This window comes from Candoia aspera, chromosome 2 (genome assembly GCF_035149785.1).
Source record: "Candoia aspera isolate rCanAsp1 chromosome 2, rCanAsp1.hap2, whole genome shotgun sequence".
Lineage (NCBI taxonomy): Eukaryota > Metazoa > Chordata > Lepidosauria > Squamata > Boidae > Candoia > Candoia aspera.
The window spans coordinates 183,126-205,787 of NC_086154.1; the positions used below are offsets into that span (position 1 = coordinate 183,126).

The 22,662-nt window shown below is 57.0% G+C and overlaps 2 protein-coding genes across 4 annotated transcripts; both read left to right on the forward strand.

The window, feature by feature from the left end:
• The first annotated feature begins 637 nt into the window (after nucleotides 1-637).
• Nucleotides 638-4,210, forward strand: LOC134492189 (E3 ubiquitin-protein ligase TRIM7-like). Of its 3 annotated transcripts, XM_063296375.1 has the most exons (7): nucleotides 658-744; nucleotides 1,090-1,541; nucleotides 2,051-2,146; nucleotides 2,306-2,536; nucleotides 2,629-2,651; nucleotides 3,234-3,349; nucleotides 3,657-3,898. In XM_063296375.1, exons 2-7 carry the CDS (start codon nucleotides 1,125-1,127, stop codon nucleotides 3,806-3,808), a joined length of 1,035 nt encoding a protein of 344 aa, XP_063152445.1. In that variant the 5' UTR covers nucleotides 658-744; nucleotides 1,090-1,124; the 3' UTR covers nucleotides 3,809-3,898. The 3 variants fall into 3 exon arrangements, with proteins under 3 accessions (XP_063152444.1, XP_063152445.1, XP_063152443.1); XM_063296374.1 differs by having other exon boundaries at nucleotides 638-712; nucleotides 3,234-4,210; XM_063296373.1 differs by having other exon boundaries at nucleotides 3,234-4,210.
• A 10,010-nt stretch (nucleotides 4,211-14,220) lies between these two features.
• On the forward strand, nucleotides 14,221-22,658 carry LOC134491939 (WD repeat-containing protein 46-like). Its single transcript, XM_063296025.1, has 16 exons — nucleotides 14,221-14,505; nucleotides 14,671-14,802; nucleotides 14,895-14,978; nucleotides 15,070-15,182; nucleotides 18,577-18,664; nucleotides 18,768-18,829; nucleotides 18,930-19,034; nucleotides 19,370-19,520; nucleotides 20,012-20,147; nucleotides 20,233-20,332; nucleotides 20,414-20,567; nucleotides 20,680-20,827; nucleotides 20,941-21,035; nucleotides 21,251-21,346; nucleotides 21,475-21,588; nucleotides 22,323-22,658. The coding sequence occupies exons 1-16, from the start codon at nucleotides 14,236-14,238 to the stop codon at nucleotides 22,428-22,430; spliced, it is 1,956 nt and encodes a 651-aa protein (XP_063152095.1). The 5' UTR covers nucleotides 14,221-14,235; the 3' UTR covers nucleotides 22,431-22,658.
• The last annotated feature ends 4 nt before the right edge of the window (nucleotides 22,659-22,662 follow it).

Below are 22,662 nucleotides of genomic sequence, written 5' to 3' on the forward strand. Positions count from 1 at the left end.
CCCCATTATATACATTCCATTCAACTCCTCCTTTAGGACACCACCCCTTACTCCGTTACCCATCCTCCACCTTAGCCTCATTCCGTATTAGGCACTTCCTTCCTTCCCTCCATCTTAACATCACTCCATATAAGGGACTTCCACCCACCCTTGCTGGGGCGCCTTGACCGTTATTAAACAACGCCTTTCCTCTGGAGAAGGCATTGTCTGGAATCCTTGGAATGTGCCCCTTATCCTGTTTCTATGCACACAGCTATCTATCAAGGCCTGTGAGAGAGGAAGAGTAAGAAAGTCAACAAAACTCTTCTAGGAAATACAACATGGTTTCCCGCCCCGCCCTGGGAGGGCCGCCTCTTCACTACTCGCTTCCGGGCCGGGAAACGGAACCGAAAGCTCCGGCGCCGCCGAGGAAGCGCAGGCGAGGAGGAGAGAGCGCGGCGGGGGGAGCGCGCTTCCTCCCCGCGCCTCGCCAGCGCCAGGCGGGCGGCTTTCTGGGCTCCTCGCTGCTCCCCGTGGCAAAAAGAAGCGCCCCTTTTCCGCTCGGCCGCCGCCCCTGGGAAGGCAGCGGCAAAGCTGCGCGAGCGAGTCGGGTCGCTGCCTTCGCCCTCGGCTCAGGGCCCCGGCCCCGCCACCCCTCGCCGCCCCTGTGCCGGACAGATTGGAACCGCGCAGCGGCTGCCTAACGGAGGGAGCGGCTGTCCTCGGTGCGAAGGTGAGGAAGGAGAAGGCGCTTTGCAGGCGAAGGTGAGGTCAACCCCTCCCCCCGCCGAGAAATGCCACCCTGCTTAGACTCCTGGAATGGCGACCTACGTGTAAGGGGGACACCCTCGACGCAGGAGGGTTTTCCTCTTGCTGTGCCCCAGTATGTTTGTGGGCAAGAAGAGGACAGTCTTGGACTGGCGGGGAAGGGAGGGGCTCAGAAGGACAACTGTGGGGGGGGGGCACGTCTGTGTGGCTCCAACCTTGCTCATTCCCAAAGCCAATCCAAGCTTGGTTAGGACTTGGATGGGACATCACCAGGTGACCCCTGGGCTGAGAAAACACCCAGCCACCGACTGGTGCCTGAGTGACAGTTGCTTTTCTTTCCAGGCCCTGCAAGGGAGGGAGAGAGCAGAAGACACCCCATGGCGGCCCTGGGGGAGGAGGAGGCAGCCCTGCAGGCGCTGGGGGACGAGGCCACCTGCCCCCTCTGCCTGGACTACTTCAAGCAGCCGGTGGGCCTGGCCTGCGGGCACAACTTCTGTCATGACTGCCTGGCCCGCCTGGGCAGCGCTGCCTCCTGTCCCCAGTGCCGAGCGATGGTGGAGCCCAGCAGCACCTGGCCAAACCAGGCCCTGGCCAACATGGTCCGCCTGGTGAAGAGCCTTCGGCTGTCAGGGGAGAGGGTCGAGGAGGAGAGCAGCCGCCGGCTGTGCCAGGCACACCTGCAGCCCTTGCAGTCCTTCTGCACTGACGAGAAATGCCTCCTCTGCTGTGGGTGCCTGGGGGGGCACCAGGGCCACATCCTCCTCTCTCTGCCCGAGGCTGCCCAGCTGTACAAGGTAGGGGGTGGGCACTGGGGGGGTGAGAAGAACTACCCTCCACTGAGGCAGGCCTTCCAAAAGGGGGAGCTGGGCAGCCCCACCCCAACCTGCACGGGGCACTTTGTCAGCCCTCCCGCTCTCGGGGGGCAGGGGCAGAGGGCCCCCCGGATGCTACTGGCTGGAAAGAGGGAACGATCATGGGCGCAGCTGGGAGCTCCCAAAGGCTACAGGGAGGGCCGGGTCAAAAATGGTGGAGGAGGACCCCCTGATTGTTTCTGTTGGCGGGAGAGGGGATGGGGGCCGCCTGCTTCCGGGTCGGTTGCTCCCCTGCTGGCAGGCGCTGGGGCCATGGGCCTCCTCCCCCGGCTGGATCCTCTCCGCCCAAGGCCCCAGAGCCCAGCAGGGCCCCCCTCCTCGAACTGCCACGGGGCTCCCTGCAGCCCCTTGCTGGCCCTGTGGGGTGGGAGCAAGGTGGCTCGGGGCCATCCCAGCCTCTCTTGAGGAAGGTGCTGCTTCCTTCCTGCCAGGGCTCCCTGGATGCCCTCTTGGAGCCCCTGGAGGAGGAGGCCGAGAAGTTGCTGGAGCGCCGGCAGGCTGAAGAGCGGAGCAGGCTGCAGTGCCAGGTGGGCGCTGAGGGGTGGGTAGGAGGCAGCCCCTCCACTGCAGGCTGGCCTGGCCGCTCTCCCGCGGAGACCAGGGGGCACACAAGCCCCAGCGGCTTCCACAGCCGGGACAGCCGTCTCCCCTCTGAGTCCTGCCTCTTCTGCCCCCCACCCCCCCAGGAACAGTTTGCCGCCGAGAAGCAGAAGGTCGGCCTGGTCTTCACGGCCCTCTTGGAGACCCTCCGGGAGACGCAGCCCATCTGGGTGGCGTGGCTGGGAGAGCAGGAGAGGAAGTTGGAGGCAGAACGGGATGGCACCCTGGCTAAGCTCTCTGGGGAGGCTGCCCGCCTGCAGGAGCTATTTGCTGAGACAGAGAGGAAATGCCGCCGGCCAGACTGGGAGTTCTTGCAGGTGGGCCTGGCTCCCGCTGGCCCCGGGGGGAGAGGAGGACTCCCCTCCATGCAAGGGTTGAGACCCATTTCTTGGTTCTTTCCTTCTTTCAGGACATCCGGGACACCGTTGACAGGTAGGCGGCATCTCACCCTTCCCCAGGGCCTTCGTTCACGCGTCGGTGGCTCGCTCTTGTTTTCAGAAATTCTTGTGCTGCCGGCTAATTTAGGATTCCGCTGCGAGAGGATGCTCACTTTTCCCGCTGCCCTCACCCTTTGGATCTGGCCCCTGGGTGGGCATAGACCAGTTGGGCCTGAGGGAAGCCACTGAAACCCAGCTGTTCCAAAAAACTGGTTTCTTCCTTTGGATGCGTTAGTCCTTGGCGTACAACAATCAGTCGTGTTAACGTTTGTATTGCGCTTTTGCGTTTTCTCACCTGTTTGCTGAAATTTGTGCTGATTCAGGACGCAGAGTCAGTTTCAATCAAAGCAGCAGGCAAGTCTGCACAACAAACAAGGCAGGATTCATACAACAACCTAAACCCAGGTTTGCGAAACTCAAGGGCCGTGTTCACACGGCATGCTATACCCAAGATACTGGAAAGGCCCGGCTTGTTTCACACTGCCCACTGAGCCACCCAACCCAACTCTCCCCCAGCTGCCTGTGTTGTGGGGACATGGCCAGGTGGCTGTGTGAGCCTGATCTCTTTGTGTCACAGGTGCGAGAGCTACGTCGTGGGGCACATAACGAGTGTCTCCCCCAAGCTGCAAGACAGACTTGGGACCATCTTGGAGAAAAATGGTGCTCTACGGCAGAGGGTGGAAAAGTATAATGGTGCGAGGTCCTTTGGGGAGGGGGTGGGTCTAGGGCCATCTCCGGGGGGAGCCTCAAGAGTCTGGGGTGGTGGTGGTCTGGGCCCAACTTCTTTCTTCCTTCCTCTGGGGAAACTCGGGGGAGCCAGCCTGGAGTCCATCCTGCTCAGGCAGACCTCTGTTCTCTGGCTGGGTGATGGGGGGCTGCATCCTGCCCCCCATCTGATACCCCCAGGACCATGGCACTTGGAGTCCCTGCTCTTCCTTGCAGGGACTGAGACGCTGTTCCAGCTTCTCATCTTGGTCACGTTTCCTCCCCTGAACCACAGCATCTCTGAAGACAGCTCTGACCACAAAGAACTTAGAGCAACTTCTGGCCAAAGGTTGGACCAATTCCTGGGGCTGGTGGGGCGGGAGGGAGGCAGTGGACACCCCCCTTCCCAGAAGCCCAGGAGAGTTTGCAAACCACCGGTGCCTGTGAGGCCCCAGAGTGCTGCTTCCCAGGAGCCAAGGGGAGGGCCACTCACGCTCCGCCACAGGAGTGGGTGGGTGCCAGCTGGGAATGATGAGATCTGTGGTGTGCCACCTTGGTCTGCATCAAAGCGGGTCAGCGAGGCAATGCTAACTATCAGCCGCCTCTGTTTCCTCCAGCAGCTGTGTGGGTGGGTTGCCCACGTCCATACAACTCAGCAGATCCTTTCCCTACCTTTGAAGGTGGTGTGAAAGGGTCTAGGGTTGTCGCTCCCTAAAAGGTGATGTTTTTCTACAAGAATCATGGTGAAAAATTTGGGGAGTCCAAATGGAGTGGGTGCCACAGCAAACAGAGGTGGGGAGCCCCCCCCCTTTTCTGTCCATTTCACTACCATGACTGGGGGGGTGAAAACGTGAGAGAGGGTGGGTTTACAGGATTACCCCAATCCAGGAAAACGTGGAAAACCCCAGAAGTTCCGATCACGAACTTCTTCTTGCACAATTTAGGATCAGACTAAAGAGATTAGGGAAGACCCACAGATCAGCTAGATATGAGCTCACTAATATTCCTAAGGAATATGCAGTGGAGGTGAAGAATAGATTTAAGGGACTGGACTTAGTAGATAGGGTCCCAGAAGAACTCTGGACAGAAGTTCGCAGCATTGTTCAGGAGGCGGCAACAAAATACATCCCAAAGAAAGAGAAAACCAAGAAGGCAAAATGGCTGTCTGCTGAGACACTAGAAGTAGCCCAAGAAAGAAGGAAAGCAAAAGGCTACAGTGATAGGGGGAGATATGCCCAATTAAATGCAAAATTCCAGAGGTTAGCCAGAAGAGATAAGGAATTATTTTTAAACAAGCAATGCGCGGAAGTGGAAGAAGACAATAGAATAGGAAGGACAAGAGACCTCTTCCAGAAAATTAGAAACATCGGAGGTAAATTCCAGGCCAAAATTGTATGATCAAAAACAAAGATGTCAAGGACAAACAGAAGAAGAAGAGATCAAGAAAAGGTGGCAAGAATATACAGAAGACCTGTATAGGAAGGATAACAGTATCGGGGATAGCTTTGACGGTGTGGTCAGTGAGCTAGAGCCAGACATCCTGAAGAGTGAGGTTGAGTGGGCCTTAAGAAGCATTGCTAATAACAAGGCAGCAGGAGATGATGGCATCCCAGCTGAACTGTTCAAAATCTTGCAAGATGATGCTGTCAAGGTAATGCATGCTATATGCCAGCAAATTTGGAAAACACAAGAATGGCCATCAGACTGGAAAAAATCAACTTATATCCCCATATGTCATGATCACCGTTGCGATGCTTGTGACATCACAACGGCTCGCATGACAATCCAGGGAAATGGGTACCAGGCAGATTAAGGGAATAGGCAACTAGCTAACAAAAGAGAGCAACAGGTGCTGGCAACAAAGTATCAACTCTAGCCAAAGGCACTGGAAGAGAGAGATACAATGTTGCAAAGAAGGTAATTGACAAGACCAGACCACGAGGCGCGCCCGAGCTGTCAAAAAGGTTATGAACCTGATCGCCCGGCAATGAACCATCACCAGCCAGGGAAGCAATTAAGGAAACGCCCGGAGCACTGGGTGGGCTCCACGACCCCTCACCTACCGGCAACGGAACCGACGGGGCTTGGGGCGCACCCGAAGTAAGAAGGGGTGGAGCACTGACCGGCGTGGGCTATTTAAATCCTGTTCCGGCGCACTCCACTCACTCTCAGCTTTTCTAAAAGGCATGCACTCTGTTCTATCAATAAAGCCAGAACCTAAGCCCACGCTAGTGTCTGTGTCTTTACTGGGTAGCAGGCAGAGCCTGACATAAAGCTGAGAGTCACCAAACCAAAGTCGCCAAGCTCCACCGGACGAAAATTTTTCCGCGGGAGAGACCAACTGGCGAAAAACGGAACTCGGGACAGCGATGGAGCCAGCACTTCGCACCAGAGGCGTGAAGGACGGCCTGCAAGAGGCAGAGGCGACCTGACAGCTGCTGGAGGCAGCGTACCCAAAAGGGAACACAGACACCCTCCCTGCCCACACCGCACCCCAGTTCCAGATCTGGAGCTCCAACCCAGACGGGAGAACCCCGACGGAAGACGAAGTCGGGGACCAGCAACTCCTCACTTTGGCCGGCGGAGCAGGACCCTGGACAGGAACACCCTACTCCACCTGGAGGCTCCGCTACCCCCAAACACCTGAGCAGGAAGGCACAAGACTACAGACAGGACAGCATCTGGCAGCACCGACGTCGGACGACCAGGGCATGCCAGACAGGGTCACGGCCCTGGAAGCCAGGGTACGATACCTTGAACACCTGCTCCTGCCCCCGACATCGGCAGACCGGGGCACGCCAGACAAGGACACGGCCCTGGAAGCCAAGGTACGAGACCTGGAACATATGCTCCAGTCCCTGGCAACTATCGTAGGCGAGCGCTCCAAGACTGAGGTGGCACAGGGGGCAAGAGGGGATCGGGGCACCATACCCACCCCGCCAACAACCCCGAGCGGAAGGGGCCAAGCACGAGACTCTGTCACAGGGCTTCGTGGCCCCAGGCCAGTGGGAGCCATCCCTCACCACCCACAGGTAGGGGTCCCGCAAATTGGGAGGTTCGCCAAAGACTTCCCCGTACAATTCGACGGGAACCCTACGAAACTGTCCTTCTTTCTAACAAATGCGAGGGACTACATGGCGCAATATGGCCATTGCTTCAGCACAGAAGCCACTAAAATCTCGGCAGTGGCCACCAAGCTCCAAGACAGGGCTGCGGACTGGTACGTGCAGATGTCCGAGTCCAGAGCCCCAGCATTGGCCAATTTCCACGACTTCCTAGCCGAGCTGAAGCATTACTTTGAGGACCCCCTGGCGAAGGAAAGGGCCAAGTACACACTTCAAGCGCTGCGCCAGGGAAGAAAAACGGTGGCCGACTACGCCCTTGAGTTCAAGGTCCTCGCAGGCAAAATCACGGAATGGTCTGAGGCCACCCTGATCGACATGTTCAAGCGTGGCCTCAACCGGGAGGTGCTACAATGGGCACTCTATAGGGACGACCCAGCCTCCCTTCACAGGTGGATTTGCCTAGCCGGAAAAGCGGAGCACGTTCAGTGCACGTTCCTACTCGCAACCGCAGATGACAAAATCCCTCCCAGCACCAGAGGATCAGTCCCACAGTCAGACCTGACCTGGCACGCAGACCAACAACGGAGGCTTGCCCGCGGGCAGTGTACCAGGTGTGGGAAGACGGGCCACCGAGCGGCGGACTGTTCCAAAAACAGGACAACGGATCGCCCGCCCAGACCCACACCGAAGATGCCGCACAAGCCATCCAACCCCCCCCAGACGCCTGACAGGAGCGTTAGCAACCCGGGACGAGGATGCGGATGCCTACCTCGCAGGGGATGCGATCGACGCCCAAGAACAGCCGGCGGAAAACGCTCCCCACCTGCTCTAAGCAGCGCCGCTGGGCAGGTGGTGAAGAAGGGGTGCAACAACCCCAGGGTGAGTGACGATTGCTCCATCCTGGCAGGGACAATTAAACTCTCTTATGGCCCTAGAGCCATTGCGGTCGAAGCTCTGGTGGATTCTGGGTGCTCCAGAAATCTGATCCACCCGGACATTGTCACTGCACTAAAACTGCCCTGTTCCCCCCTCCCTAAACTGCTGGCGTTCCAACAACTAGACGGCTCTACAGCGGGGGGGGGGGGGGGGGAGACCGGCCACCCAGAGGACCGGAAAGGTCACCCTGACAATGGGCACCCACAAGGAATCCATAAACTTTGTGGTGACCCAGATAGGGAAACCCATAGTAGTGCTGGGGATCCCCTGGCTAGCACGCCACAACCCACACATAGACTGGAGGACACGCTCCATCAAGTTCAAAGACGGGGTCTACCAGGCACCGACACCGGACAAACCATCTGCTCCGACGGTGGGGAGGGCAGAAGTCATCAACCATACCCACGCCCCTGCCCCCCCAGAAGGACTGCTGGAGCAATATGCAGACTTTGCAGATGTCTTCGGAGAAGAGGAGGCGGACCAATTACCCCCCCACCGCAAGACAGACTGCACAATTGAACTGCTCCCAGACGTCCCATTACCCAAGCCCAAGATCTACCCCATGACCCAGAGAGAATTAGCGGCGCTGCAGGAATTCTTGGACAAAAACCTCTCCAGGGGCTTCATAGAACCAGCGAACTCGCCAGTTGGAGCACCCGTCCTATTTCGGGAAAAGAAAGACGGCACCCTGAGACTATGCACTGATTACCGCAGATTAAATTCCGCTTCTCTATCCAACAAATACCCCCTACCCCTCGTAAAGGACATGCTAACACACCTGTCAAAGGGAAGGGTGTTTTCCAAACTCGACCTCCGCGAGGCGTATTACAGAATCCGCATCAGGGAGGGGGACGAGTGGAAAACGGCATTCAACTGCCCCTTGGGCTCCTTCCAATACAAGGTACTGCCATTCGGTCTTGCGGGGGCCCCGGGGGTCTTCATGCAACTCATCAATGAGGTACTGCATGAACACCTATTCAAGGGCATACTGGTTTACCTGGATGATGTCCTCATCTACACGAGGACGCAGAGGGAACACGAGAGGTTAGTGAGGCAAGTCCTCACTAAGCTCCGGAAAGCCAAACTCTATGCTAAGCTGTCCAAGTGCGAATTCCACAAGTCGCGCTTGGACTACCTAGGGTACAGAATCTCTGACAAAGGCGTAGAGATGGACCCCATGAAGGTTCAGGCAGTTTTGAGCTGGGAACGCCCACGCACCAGGCGCCAGCTTCAAAGCTTCCTCAGGTTCGCAAATTTCTATAGGTCCTTCGCGAGGGGGTTCGTGGAAATCGCCCTACCCTTAACCGATTTGCTCAAGACCAAAGGTGTCGGGGAGACGTGCAAGGTAAAAAACCCGGGGGCCGTACTTAATTGGACTCCTGCCTGTCAAACCGCGTTTGACAGGCTAAAAGCGCTGTTCACAGCGGAGCCAATTCTAGCTCACCCGGACCCCGAACGGCCTTTTGTGGTGCAGGTGGACGCCTCTGACTTCTCAATAGGCACCATCCTGCTGCAACAGGACTCCGCTGGAATCCTGAAGCCATGCGCCTATCTCTCGAGGAAATTCTCGGAGACAGAGAGGTGCTGGCACGTGTGGGAAAAGGAAGCATTTGCGGTTAAAGCAGCGCTGGAGGCTTGGCGTCACCTTTTGGAAGGGACGACTTGCCCGTTTGAGGTCTGGACAGACCACTGCAACCTCGAGGCGCTCCGTACGCCCCGGCGCCTCAGTCCCAAGCAAATACGCTGGGCTCAGTTCTTCAGCCGGTTCAACTTCCAGCTGAAGTTCATACCAGGCAAAAAGAACTTCCTGGCAGATGCACTCTCCTGACTGCCTCAGGATGCAGAGCCTTTCTCCGACATCGTAGGGACGGTGCTTTCTGATTCCCAGCTGGGTATGGCAGCGGTCACCCGGGGTCACGCTTGGGGACAGCCTGCCCCTCCTCGCAAACAACTATGATGCAACCCGCCCCTAGACGCAGGCAACCTCAAATGCCAGGTGGGCTACGGGCAGATTTTATAACGGCATTAAAATCTGACCCCTGGCTCCTCGCCAACCCCAACAAGGTCACTATGGACCAGGACTTCGCATGGGCAGAGGGAAGGTTATATGTACCTGACTCACAATGGCAGGCGATCCTCAACAGATCGCATGACAGCAAACAGGCTGGTCACTTCGGGTTCTTGAAAACCCTACACCTGACTCGGAGACAGTTTTGGTGGCCCTCGCTGAGGAAGGACGTCAAGACGTATGTGGCGTCCTGCCCAGTGTGCGCTATGGCCAAGCGACCAGCTGGCAAACCCCAGGGGCTGCTGCCACTCGTGGCTGAACCCTCCCGCCCTTGGGATGAAATTTCAATGGACTTCATAGTCGACTTACCGCCCAGCCAAAAGAAAACGGTCATTTGGGTGGTAAAAGACTACTTTTCAAAACAAGCGCATTTTATCCCCTGCGCCTCGATCCCGTCAGCCCAACAGCTGGCGAAACTGTTCCTAGTCCACGTGTACTGCCTACATGGCTGCCCCTCCCACTTGGTGACCGATAGGGGCACACAATTTACCTCGAGGTTTTGGCGGGCTTTTTTGAAACTGATAGGTACCCAGCAAGCCCTGTCAACCTCCTGGCATCCCCAGATGGACGGATCCACAGAGATCCTTAATGCCACACTGGAGCAATTCCTCCGCTCCTACATAAACTATCACCAAGACGACTGGGTGGACCTCCTCCCATTTGCAGAGGTCGCATACAACAACGTGATACACCAAAGCATGGGAAAAAAACCCTTTGGGGTAGTGTCGGGTCAGGAGTTCGTCCCCATCCCTGAACTACCTCAGCCTCCGTCCCCAACAGTGGCCACCTGTGATTGGGGTGAGAAACTCGCAGATTCCTGGCCGGTCATCAAGGACACGCTTAAAGAGGCACAAACGGCATACAAATTACAAGCGGACAAACACCGGCGCCAGCAACCAACATTTCAGGTGGGGGACATGGTCTATCTATCCACCAGATTCATAAAATCGCCGCAACCATCGAAGAAGCTGGCCCCCAAGTTTATTGGACCATTCTAGGTGACACAAATCGTGAACCCAGTCACGATGTGCTTGGACCTGCCCCATAATTTAAAGAGACTGCACCCGGTATTTCACTGCAGCTTACTCAAGCCGGCAAGTGATCCCTCCCGGTGGCACCCACGCACGCCCCCCCCTCCACCAGTGATGATAGACGGGCAGCAACACTTCGAAGTGAAGGAGGTACTTGACTCCTGCAAGCGGTGGGGCTCCCTCCAATACCTCGTAAAGTGGAAACACTTTCCACACCCTGAGAGGGTCGCTGCCCGTGACGTCCAGGCCCCCGACCTGATCCGCACTTTCCATACCGCCTACCCCTCCAAACCTGCAGCTTAACCTTCTCAAAGGGGGGCAGTATGTCATGATCACCGTTGCGATGCTTGTGACATCGCAACGGCTCGCATGACAATGCAGGGAAATGGGAACCGGGTGGATTAAGGGAAAAGGCAACTAGCTAACAAAAGAGAACAACAGGTGCTGGCAACAAAGTATCAACTCTAGCCAAAGGTGTGGAAGAGAGAGATACAATGTTGCAAAGAAGGTAATTGACAAGACCAGACCACGAGGCGTGCCCGAGCTGTCAAAGAGATTATGAACCTGATCGCCAGGCAATGAACCATCACCGGCCAGGGAAGCAATTAAGGAAATGCCCAGAGCACAGGGGGGGCTCCACGACCCCTCACCTACCGGCAAGGGAACTGACGGGGCTCAGGGCGCACCCAAAGTAAGAAGGGGTGGAGCACTGACCGGCGCGGGCTATTTAAATCCCGTTCCGGCGCACTCCACTCACTCTCAGCTTTTCTAAAAGGCATGCACTCTGTTCTATCAATAAAGGCAGAACCTAAGCCCACGCTAGTGTCTGTGTCTTTACTGGTTAGCAGGCAGAGCCTGACACCATACCAAAAAAGGGAAACACTAAAGAATGTTCAAACTATCGAACAGTGGCACTCATTTCACATGCCAGTAAGGTAATGCTCAAGATCCTGCAAGGTAGACTTCAGCAATTCATGGAGCGAGAATTGCCAGATGCACAAGCTGGGTTTAGAAAAGGCAGAGGAACTAGAGACCAAATTGCCAATATCCGATGGATAATGGAAAAAGCCAGGGGGTTTCAGAAAAACATCTATTTCTGTTTTATTGACTATTCTAAAGCCTTTGACTGTGTGGACCATAACAAATTGTGGCAAGTTCTTAGTGGTATGGGGATACCAAGTCATCTGGTATGCCTCCTGAAGAAACTGTATAACAACCAAGTAGCAACAGTAAGAACAGACCACGGAACAATGGACTGGTTTAAGATTGGGAAAGGAGTACGGCAGGGCTGTATACTCTCACCCTACCTATTCAACTTGTACGCAGAGCACATCATGCGACAAGCTGGGCTTGAGGAATCCAAGGCTGGAGTTAAAATCGCTGGAAGAAACATTAACAATCTCAGATATGCAGATGATACCACTTTGATGGCTGAAAACGAAGAGGAACTGAGGAGCCTTATGATGAAGGTGAAAGAAGAAAGTGCAAAAGCTGGCTTGCAGCTAAACCTCAAAAAAACCAAGATTATGGCAACCCGCTTGATTGATAACTGGCAAATAGAGGGAGAAAATGTAGAAGCAGTGAAAGACTTTGTATTTCTAGGTGCGAAAATTACTGCAGATGCTGACTGCAGTCAGGAAATCAGAAGATGCTTAATCCTTGGGAGAAGAGCAATGACAAACCTCGATAAAATAGTTAAGAGCAGAGACATCACACTGACAACAAAGGTCCGCATAGTTAAAGCAATGGTGTTCCCCGTAGTAACATATGGCTTCGAGAGCTGGACCATAAGGAAGGCTGAGAGAAGGAAGATCGATGCTTTTGGTGTTGCAGGAAAATCCTGAGAGTGCCTTGGACTGCAAGAAGATCAAACCAGTCCATCCTCCGGGAAATAAAGCCAGACTGCTCACTTGAGGGAATGGTATTAAAGGCCAAACTGAAATACTTTGGCCACATAATGAGAAGACAGGACAGCCTGGAGAAGATACTGATGCTAGGGAGGGTGGAGGGCAAAAGGAAGAGGGGCCGACCAAGGGCAAGGTGGATGGATGACATTCTAGAGGCGATGGACTCGTCCCTGGTGGAGCTGGGGGTGTTGGCGACCAACAGGAAGCTCTGGCGTGGGCTGGTCCATGAAGTCATGAAGAGTCGGAAGCGACTAAATGAATAAACAACAATATATATTATTGTTCATGATCGGAACTACAGTCAGCTCCAGGTCTTGTTTTTACCGACTGTATAGATGTCCGCCACCTTTGGCTGCAAAGGATGTAGTCAATCTGATTTCGGTGTTGTCCATCTGGGGAAGTCCATGTATAAAGCCCTCTCTTAGGTTGCTGGAAGAGAGCGTTTGTTATGCACATTGAGTTGTCTTGGCAAAATTCTATCAGCCTATGTCCTGCTTCGTTTTGTTCTCCCAGGCCATGCTTGCCTGTAATTCCAGGTGTCATTTGACTGCCCACCTTAGCATTCCAGTCTCCCGTGATGAAAATAACATCTCTTTTAGGCGTGTTGTCCAGTAGGTGCTGCAGATCCTCATAGAACTGCTCTACTTCAGCTTCTTCAGCATTTGTGGTTGGGGCGTATATTTGGATCACTGTGATGTTAGATGGCTTGCCCTGAATTCAAATTGAGATCATTCTGTCGTTTTTTGGATTGTATCCAAGCACTGCTTTAGCCACTTTACTATTAATTATGAAGGCTACTCCATTTCTTCTGTGGTCCTCTTGTCCACAGTAGTAGATCTGGTGGTCATTTGATGTGAACTGGCCCATTCCAGTCCATTTCAGTTCACTGATGCCCAAAATGTCTATCTTTAATCTTGACATCTCACCAATAACCACATCCAATTTGCCCTGGCTCATAGATCTTACATTCCAGGTTCCAATGGCGTGTTGATCCTTAGAACATCAGATTCGCCGTTCACCACCAGCACCGTCGGCCGCTAGCCGTCCTTTCGGCTTTGAGCTAGCTGCGTCATCACGTCTGGGGCTAGTTGAACTCATCCTCTGTTCCTCCCCAGTAGCATTTTGACCATCTTCCGACATGGGGGTCTCATCTTCCGATGGTATACCAACATATCTCTGGTTGTACTGATCCATTTAGTTTTCACGGCAAGAATACTGGGGTGGGTTGCCATTACCTTCCCCAGGGATCGCATTTAGTCTGACCTCTCTGTCATGACCTTCCCGTCTTGGGTGGCCCTTCATGGTTTAGCTCATGGCATCATTGAGGTGCTCAAGCTCCAGCACCTCGACAAGGTAACGATCCTTTGCTGAAGATATACATATGAATATGTATATTTATTGTTTTCCTGATTATTGTTGTAAACCGCCCAGAGTCCCTCTGGTGAGAGTAGATGGGCGGTGACAAATTTGATAAATAAACAAACTCACAGAATTCCTCAGGGCCTCACATGACAACAAAAGCCTGTTTTCAAAAGGAGGCGGAGCCCACAGGAACCAGCCTCCCTCGGGAAGCCCCGCCCATGGAAGCCATCTTAAGGAAGGGCGGGGGAGGCTGCAGCCATCTTAAGTCGGGGCATCCGTGGTTAGGATTGTTGTTCTTTTCTTCTACCCGTCAGATCCTCCTTATTTTATCCTCGCCACAATATTGCAGTGTAGGCTAAGTTGAGGAGTCGTGGCTGGAAACCGCATAACGCGATTTGGCAGTTACTCGCGAGTTGCGCTTCTTCCCCCGAGAAGCCATTTTACGCGTTGAAATTAATTCCGGCAAACGAGGGCACCCTGGCGGCCCGCCGTGCCCTCTCCCAAAATGGCCGCAGCTGTTTCCTCCCGCTTCGCAAATGGCGGCTGCCCGCCCCGCCTCCTGTCGCGTCGTTTCCGGGCGGCCTCTCTGCGCGCCGATTGGATGAGAGCGAAGCTCGCGCTGCGTCCTGAGTGCGGTCCGGAAGCGGCGGCGGCTCCACGTGGGGCAGCGGCTGAGCGAGCGGGCGAGGCAGCGGCGAGGGCGGGGGAGAGGGGTGAAGCGGCCGCGATGGAGCGGGCCGGGGGGGCGGCCGCCGCCGCCGCCGCGAGGAAGAAGGTGAGGCCCTGGTCCCGCCCGCCCGCGCTGGAGGAGGGGCGCCTCGTCGGGGGGAGACCCGCAGCCGCCCCTTCGGGTGCCCTCCCCGCTGGTGCCGGCGGTGGGGCCCCGCGCCCATCGTCCCCGGAGCCCCGCTGCCCTCCCCTCTCCCTCTTCCCCCCCCAGGGCAGGCGGCCCCAGCGCTACTGGGAGGGGGAGCCGGGCGCAGCCGAGGGCCAGCGAGCGGCCCATCCGGAGACCAAGAAGGCCCGGCGGCCGAGGAGGACGGAGCCGGGCGGCGAGGGGCAGATCTCGGGGGTAAGGAGCGGCCGGCCGGCCGGCCGGCCGGCGGGCGGGCGGGCGGGCATCCCGGGCAAGCTCCCCACGCCCCCTCTGCTCTCCCCCTGCAGAAAGCGGACCCCTTCCCCGGAGCCGCCGTCCCCGTCCCCGCGGAGCGAGTGCAGAAGTTCCAGCGCGGACCCCCGCATCAGCTGGTGAGCCCGCCCGCCCGCTCGCCCGCCCGCCCCTGGGCTGCCCCGCGCCTCTGCTCCCCGCGCGCCCTTCTGACGCCGCCGTGTCCCGCAGGAGGCCGTGTCCAGCAAGCGGCTGAAGCAACGGCTGGCCTCGCAGGAGGAGAAGGCCCAAGCCGCGGCTCGCCAGGCGGCCCGGATGGAGTTACTGCTGCTGGAGGAACCCGGGTGAGTGCCCTCCTCTGCGGTCAGAGTTGGGCCCTGCTCCCGAGGCCCAGGCCCCCGATCGGGGTCTTCCCAGGGCAGGCGAAATTGCCTTTCCTTGCTCGTCCGCCAACCCGCTGCTGTGAACGGACTGCGGGGGAGAACCAGCCCTGTGGCAGGCTGTTCCGCCGGCCGGTATGGACCGGCTCCCTCGTGGCTCCTGGTCCTGCGCTCCGGGGTGGGAGGGAGCAAGTCCGCTCCCCTTTGGGTGGCTGCCTGTGGAGATTGAAAAGGCTCCTGCGTGGCATTCGGGGGTCTGTTCTGTAAGCTAACCCTCCCCAGACCCTTTGACGTCTGCTCCTGAAGGTCTTCCAGCTGCATCTTTTGGGGGGCCGCTCCTCTGAATGCTCCACTCTGTCCTTTCTGAGCGGTGGTGCCCAGAACTGGACTTCGTCCTCAAGGGGGGTGGGTCTGAGCAGGATAGGGTAGTGGGAATGGTCCCTTCCCCTGATCGGGGCCTCCCTTCCCCAAGGTACCATCTGCCTTTTTAGCAGCTGCACCTTGCTGCTGGCTCCTGTTTGACAAGGGCATCTGTACAGCTGCGAAGCCATCGCTTGTGCCTTTTATTTTCCCTACTCAGGTGCAGGACTTTGTGTTTCTCCCTGTAAAATTCCATCTTATTCCCTTCCGCCCGCTGCTCTGCACCTTGGATTTTCTTCCATTTGTCTGATGATCGACCACCCCCCAGCCTTGCCCCACCTGCATGCTTGATGAGTGTCCTCACATCTCCCTCGTGGCCTGGACATTGCCCCGGGGACGTGGGGCCATCAGCGAACCCTCTTTCCATGCTGCCATTCAGACAACTGCACACCCATCTGCGGGTGGCATCATCTGCCCCATGTTTTACCCTTCTATTAAGGGAATCTGTCTGAGGCTTTCTTGAGCTCTGAGTACGGTTGCCTGATCTGCTAAGCTGGTAACTCTTTCAGCGAAGGGGAGGGGCTACTCAGGCGCAGTTCCTTTGCTACAAGCCCACACTGGTGCCATTCCTTGTGGCCTCCCATCCAAAGGCTCACAAACCTGTAGTCATCTGTTGGACACCTGCCCAGAACAGAGATGAAGATGGTCGATCTGTAGTCTCCCAGGCCCTCCTCTGTCTCCCTTCTGGGACCGCAGGAGCCCCCACGGTGGCCCAAAGGGATTTTGCTCTCCCTCAGCTGCTTCCTTCGTGACCTGTAGTTGTTCTGGATGGAGAAGCGTTGGAGGCCAGGGCTGCTTTGGAGAAATAAGACCAGCAGAATGTGCCAGCCTGCAGACTTTCTCACTGGGGCAGCCCCTGCAAAAGACTTTGAAATATAAAAATCTGAAACGATTCCCTCTACCCTCCACGGTGCCCCAATTTCTGGGCCTCTGCAAGAGGCTTCTTATCTTCTGTCACCTTGATTCCCATTGCTCTTGCAGGAAAGGGCTGCTCCACAGGCAGGGCATGCGCCTCTTCACACTGGCCGAGCCAGCTGGAAGAGCAGCAGCTGCTGGTGGTGTTTTAGCTCGGGAGCTTCTCTCTGCCCCCCCTCCCCCTGCCTCCCAGATGGTCCCCAGAGGGCTTGGGGGCCTTTCGGAAGAGACCAATAATGGGCAGAGTTGGGGCTGAGTGTGTTGCTCCTGTGATGGGCTCTCTCGGAGAGCTGGAAGGACAGAGCCGCACACGTGGCATTTACTGCAATATTCCTTGTAGACCCCCAGGGACGATGTTGCAAAACTCTGGTTTTTTCACCCTGTCTGATTGGTATCAACACATCAACTGCTTTTGGCAAATCACGAAGCTGTAACTCACCCTACGTTTACTGGCTCGGGTGGGGAAATGCTGGGCATTGACCCTCGTTGCAGCTGCTCTCTACAACTTTTAAAAAATCCATGCAACTGTCAACAAAAGTGGGGACTGGGGAGGGGGGGGCAATGCAGGTTTTGCCCTGACAGAAAGTATAAATTTCTAGCATGTTTCAGGTCGATATCCCAAGATTTGTTGATGGAAAGGTAATAAATCCTCCTGAAAATGCTTCACGCCCTATCCAGCAAATTGAAGGATCAATAAAGACAAGGACAGAGCCTCTTGTTCTTCCTGTATTATTTGAAATTTAGAGCTGTAAAAGCCTATAAAGGCGGAGCACGTGAAAGGTGTGGAAAACGCACATCAGCACAGCCTCCGTGTTCTTTCTGCTCTCCTTCGGGGGCTGGTCAAGGAGATCATGTACTGGTTTGATGCCAGGCTACGGCATTTGCTATCAGCCTGATTATTCGGTGTTGCTAATCAAAATGTCTCCGTGCAGAAGCCTGGGAATGTGGGCTCCTGGCATCCTGCCATGGGAGGCCTTTCGATCTGTCTTGAGTGGCTCTCAGTGCCCGCAACTCTCCGAATCCTGGCTAGTTCTGGGCAGCTGCTTCCTGAAACAGCTGTTCTGCCCCGTGACCCGCTGGGGGTCGCCTGCTTTGATCCTGCATCCCTCCAGCTCAAGAAGAGGCAAAGCTGCCCTTGTCTCCCCCCCCCCCCCGGTCAGGCCTCAGTGTCTCCCCAACAATTACCCTGTTTGCCCCTCGGAGCAAGTCAGTTGGAGGAAGGCCATTCCAGGCTGAATGCCGTATCCTGTGGCAGAGTTCCACAAGCTGCATTTTGGAAATGAACTTTTCTGCCATCTTGCGTGTGGGGTCCTGAAGATTTTGTGGAGGCCTCTCGCTTCCACCCTGGGCCTTCCTTCACAAAGTCCAACAAAAGGCTGCTTCTGCTCAAGGGGATGAAGGTTGCTTGGGTTTCCTGGAGGTGCTTTATCCTCTCTGGACTTAGCCGAGTTGCTCCTGTTCCTCGGGGTGGATTCTGCTGTTCCTCTACTCCAGTTGTGTATTGCAAGGAGGCTTCTAAGTGAGCAGCCAGAAGAGGCCACCGTCCAGCATGAGGTGCTGCCACACGCAGGAAAAATCAAAAGACATCATGAAATGCCAGTTAGAGTAGGGTGAGCATTTCTAAATGTTTCGAAATGCTTGTTTTGGCATTTGAACTGGCATTTCACAAATGGCTTTGGATTTAATGCCACGCCAGTGTTGTGGCTGTTCTTACTGTGTGTGAATTACCTTCAAGTGGGTGTTGTCTTTGCATAGGATGGGGACGAATGTGGGGTAAAGAGCTTGTCTGCTTGTGTGTGGATCCAGTTTGGGTCCAGCCGATCCCTTCTGACTGGCTTGAAATTGTAGTTCAAGATTGGGACATCTTTTAAAATGGCCTTGAAAACTGAATTTCGTTTTTGTTGAGGGTTTTATTGCGTTTGCTAATTTTTAATGGATCTTGCCCTTGCGTTGCTTTCTCGACAGTGGAAAAGGAGGGCTGGGGTGCAATGTTAATCCTCCCTATCTCTCCTCCCTACTCCAGGTTTCTGGAAGGGGATGAGGATGAGGACACCTGCACCATCATGCAGGCTGATATTGCTGCCGCAGTGGACCTTGCAGCAAGCGCCAAGGTGGAGGGGCGCTCTGGAGTGTGGTGGGCTGGCTGGTGGTTCTTTGTCGGGGAGGTGAGGTGGGGCCCCCGACTTCATCACCATGTCTTTCTTCGTCTCGCAGCACTTCGAGTTGCAGCTGGACCGTTTTGGCCCCTACCGGCTGAGCTACACGCGGAGCGGCAGGTGAGTGGCTGTGGTGGCTTTGCAGGGGTCTCGGAGCAGGAGGGTGGAGTTGCCTCCAATAGACGATCCCCCTCATCCCCACGTGTGCTTCTACCCTCAGGCATCTCCTTCTGGGGGGGCGCCGGGGCCACGTGGCGGCTCTGGACTGGCACACGAAGTCCTTGATGTGCGAGATCAACGTTATGGAGACCGTCATGGACCTCACGTGAGTGCCAGCAACGGCGCCCCTGGGGTGGGAACGGGAGGGACGGAGGAAGGGGTCCCAGGGTTTCTCCAACCAGCGGGGGCTGTAATCGGCGGCCGGGCCCTGCCAACAAGTTCCCCCCTCAGCATGGTTCTGCTGCGACAGCTGGAAGTTCACAAGAGTTGCAACTTGTGGGAGTTGCAAACCACAACGGAGGGCTTGCATTTGGCTGGGGCTCCCGTCCTTGCTCACCCCCCCCCCCACAAAGGAGTGGCAGGTGAGTGGCCAGGGAACTCGCCCAGTGTGCTTCTGGGGCAGGCGGGCCCCCTGCACGTGTTCTGCCTTGTGCGTTGCAGGTGGCTGCACACTGAGACCATGTTCGCCGTGGCCCAGCGCAAGTGGCTGTACGTTTACGACAACCAAGGGGTGGAGCTGAACTGCCTGAAGCGCTTCCACCGCATCCGGCGAATGGAGTTCCTCCCGTACCACTTCCTGCTGGCCACAGCGGTGAGCGGGAGCCCCGGGCAGCTGTTGGGCCCCCACAGGTCAGGCTGCCCCTCCAAAGTGGGTGCCCAGCAGGGTCAAAGGGGGGAGTTTCTGTGCTGTGGCCCCAGCAGAAGTCCTCCCCCACATTTCTCTGATTCCACGGCCGGCCCATTGGGATGGCATTTTTACCATTTCTGTTTCACGCTCGGTTGCGTTTAGCTTACAAGAGAAGCCCACGCACAGCACCAGAAATGCGGCCATGTATCTCTTTCCTGAACACAGACTCCCAGGGTTGGGGGGGAGCCCCCACGGTCATCTATACTGACCCCTTGCCAACCTAGGAAATCCACTGCTTTGGTATCTGCCCAGATTCTCTGGCAGCTTTGGATCAACTCCAGAGTCCTTAGCCATCATCCGAGACCAGCTGGGCAGGAAAGCACCAAGATTTAGAAGCCTGGCATAGGTGGGGGGCACTTTTCTCCACACCCCAGAACTGTTTCTCTAACCCCCAGAGCGAGACAGGGTTCCTGCAGTACCTAGACATCTCAGTGGGGAAGGAGGTGGCCACCATCTGCACTAAGGGAGGCCGGCTGATGGTGATGGCCCAGAACCCCTCCAATGCCATCATCCACCTGGGACACAGCAACGGTGAGTCAGGCGGGCTTCTGGTGGCATCTGCTCGCCCCTGCCTGGGGCGCCCCTACCGACACTTCTCCCTCGCCTCCCACTGCAGGAACAGTGACGCTCTGGAGCCCCAGTGCCAAGGCCCCGCTGGTCCGAATGCTGTGCCACCAGGGGGCCGTGAGGGCTGTGGCAGTCGACACCTCTGGGAGGTGAGCAGACAGGAGGCCTGGGGGGCGGACATGGGCACGGAGCCAGGCTCTGAGTGCATAACAGGCCCTCCCTTCTCACAGCTACATGGCCACCTCAGGACTGGATCACAAGCTGCACATCTATGATCTCCGGGCGTACCGGCGCCTCCACTCTTTGCTGCTGCCCTGCGGGGCTGGGCTGCTGGATTTCAGCCAGCAGGGACTTCTGGGGGCCGCCTGCCAGGAAGTGGTCCAGGTGAGTGATGCATCTGTCAGCCGAGCCTCAGTCCCGGGCGGCCCTCCCCTCAGCTGAGGGCTACGACTCGGCCCTGAAGCCCTTCCCTTGTGAGACGCTGCCTCTTCCCCAGGTGTACAAGGATGTCTCAGCCTGCCCACCCCAGAAGCCCTACGTGTGCCATGTGCTGCCTGGCCCCTCCCACGGCCTGCGCTTCTGCCCCTTTGAGGACGTGCTGGGTGTGGGGCACGAGCAGGGCTTTGCCAGCCTCCTCGTCCCAGGTAAGGGGGCAGTGGCTGATTGCCCCGCAGTCGTGAGGGGAGGGTGGGTCGCCACATTTTGGCAGAGGAGCTGCCTGCAGCCCACCCGCACCAACCACCCGCTTGCGTCACAGGTGCTGGGGAGCCGAACTTCGACACCTTGGAGAACAACCCCTTCAGGGGCCAGAAGCAGCGGCAGGAGTGGGAGGTTAAAGCACTCCTGGAGAAGGTGAGTGCCCAGGGACTCCCTGCCGCCAGGGTGGAGCCCATGCCCTCAGTCGTCCTGGCTGTGCCCATCACCCCGTCTGCATCTGGATTGAGCCGGGGCCTGGGCTTCTGTCCCTGGCCCGCAAGCTGGCCCTTGAGGCCATGGGGCGCAGAGGACGCTCCGGGGCGCAGCAAGAGCCCCCATTGCCTTTCCTCACGGCCCGCTCTTCACCACAGATCCCACCGGAGCTGATTTCCCTGGATCCTGGGCAGCTGGGCCGGGTGGATGCCGTTTCCCTGGAGCAACAGCGGAAGGAGCGTGCAGAGAGGCTGGTACGTGCCCAAGCTGGTGGGCACCGATGGCGTTCCTCTGGCCACTCTGGGAGGGTGGGACAGCACAAGACACACCTCTGCCGGGCTTCAGGCTTGAGGGCACTGAGTCCATGCCCCCCTCCCTCCAGGGCTACGACCCCGAGGCCAAGGAGCCCTTCTTCCCCCAGCGGAGGCTGAAGGGCCGGGACTCGGCAGGCGGGCGGCTGAAGCGAAGGAAGAAGGTGGCGGCCGAGGAGCAGCGGGTGAGGCTCCTGATGTTCCCCCATTCCTCTCCTGCCCGTGGCTCAGCCCTGGCTCCTTCCATCCATGGCAAAGTTCTCGCTGGATCCCAAGAACTCCCAACGGCCCCCCCCAACACTGCTGAGCCACACGTGGACACCAAAGTGGTCATCACATTTTAATTTTTAGTGTGACAGAGCACAAGAAAGTGATTAAATTTGACTCAGGGGTGGGTAATCTTATTAACTGATTATTGTTCCTAGTTGGTTGGGTCCTGGCTCCGGAGGCTGGAAGGGGACACTTGTCAGATGGCCCCTTCCTTTCCTGCTGGCCCTGGGCAGGCAGGGCCCTTGTGCGGGCAAGTCAGGCAGCGGGTTGGCCCCCTTCCCCCTCCTGGCCAGGCTCACGGCACTCTGGGGCCCCCTCTGCTCTTCCTGGGCCCCGCGGCTCAGCCTGGGAGCCCCTGCTCTGGGAAGGCAGCTCAGTCTCCTGCTGGGTTGGGCCATCTGGGGGGGCCCATTCCCAGCCCTTCACGCACAGTCCACCCCCAGCAGCCCCTCCCTCCACATTGGTGTGACTCAGTCGGCCGCGGTTTGGCCCACGGGGATAGCCTGCTGCCTGAAGACACCTGTTGGGTTCAGCGTGTCAGGCAAAGCTCACCCTGAGTCAGAGGCTGATCCACTGGGGGGCCGCATTCTTGCTGGCGGATCTGACCTTACCCGTTGCTGTTTGTGTCCTCCCACCTCCCTCCTCACAGGCCCTGATTCAGAAGAGCTTGGCTGCCAAGGCAGAGACGCAGCTGGCACCCTCCAAAGCTGGAGCCCCCGCAGCCTGCAGATCAGCGCTGGATCGGTTCCGGAAATAGCGGGTGAAGAAGGCTGGCCAGGCTCCCCGGCACTTGTGCAGTGCACAAGAGGATCATCTGAATGGGGTCCCTCCTGCCAAGCTGCCTTAATGGGCATGGCTCTGGGCACCAGCTGTCACTTTGTGCTGGGCCAGTTTCTGGGCCAGCCAGTCCATGGACCTTCCCTGAAACTCTTGTGGGGTTTATTTGGGCTCCAAGTGTTGAGTAAATGCACTGCTGTAATTTGCAGTGT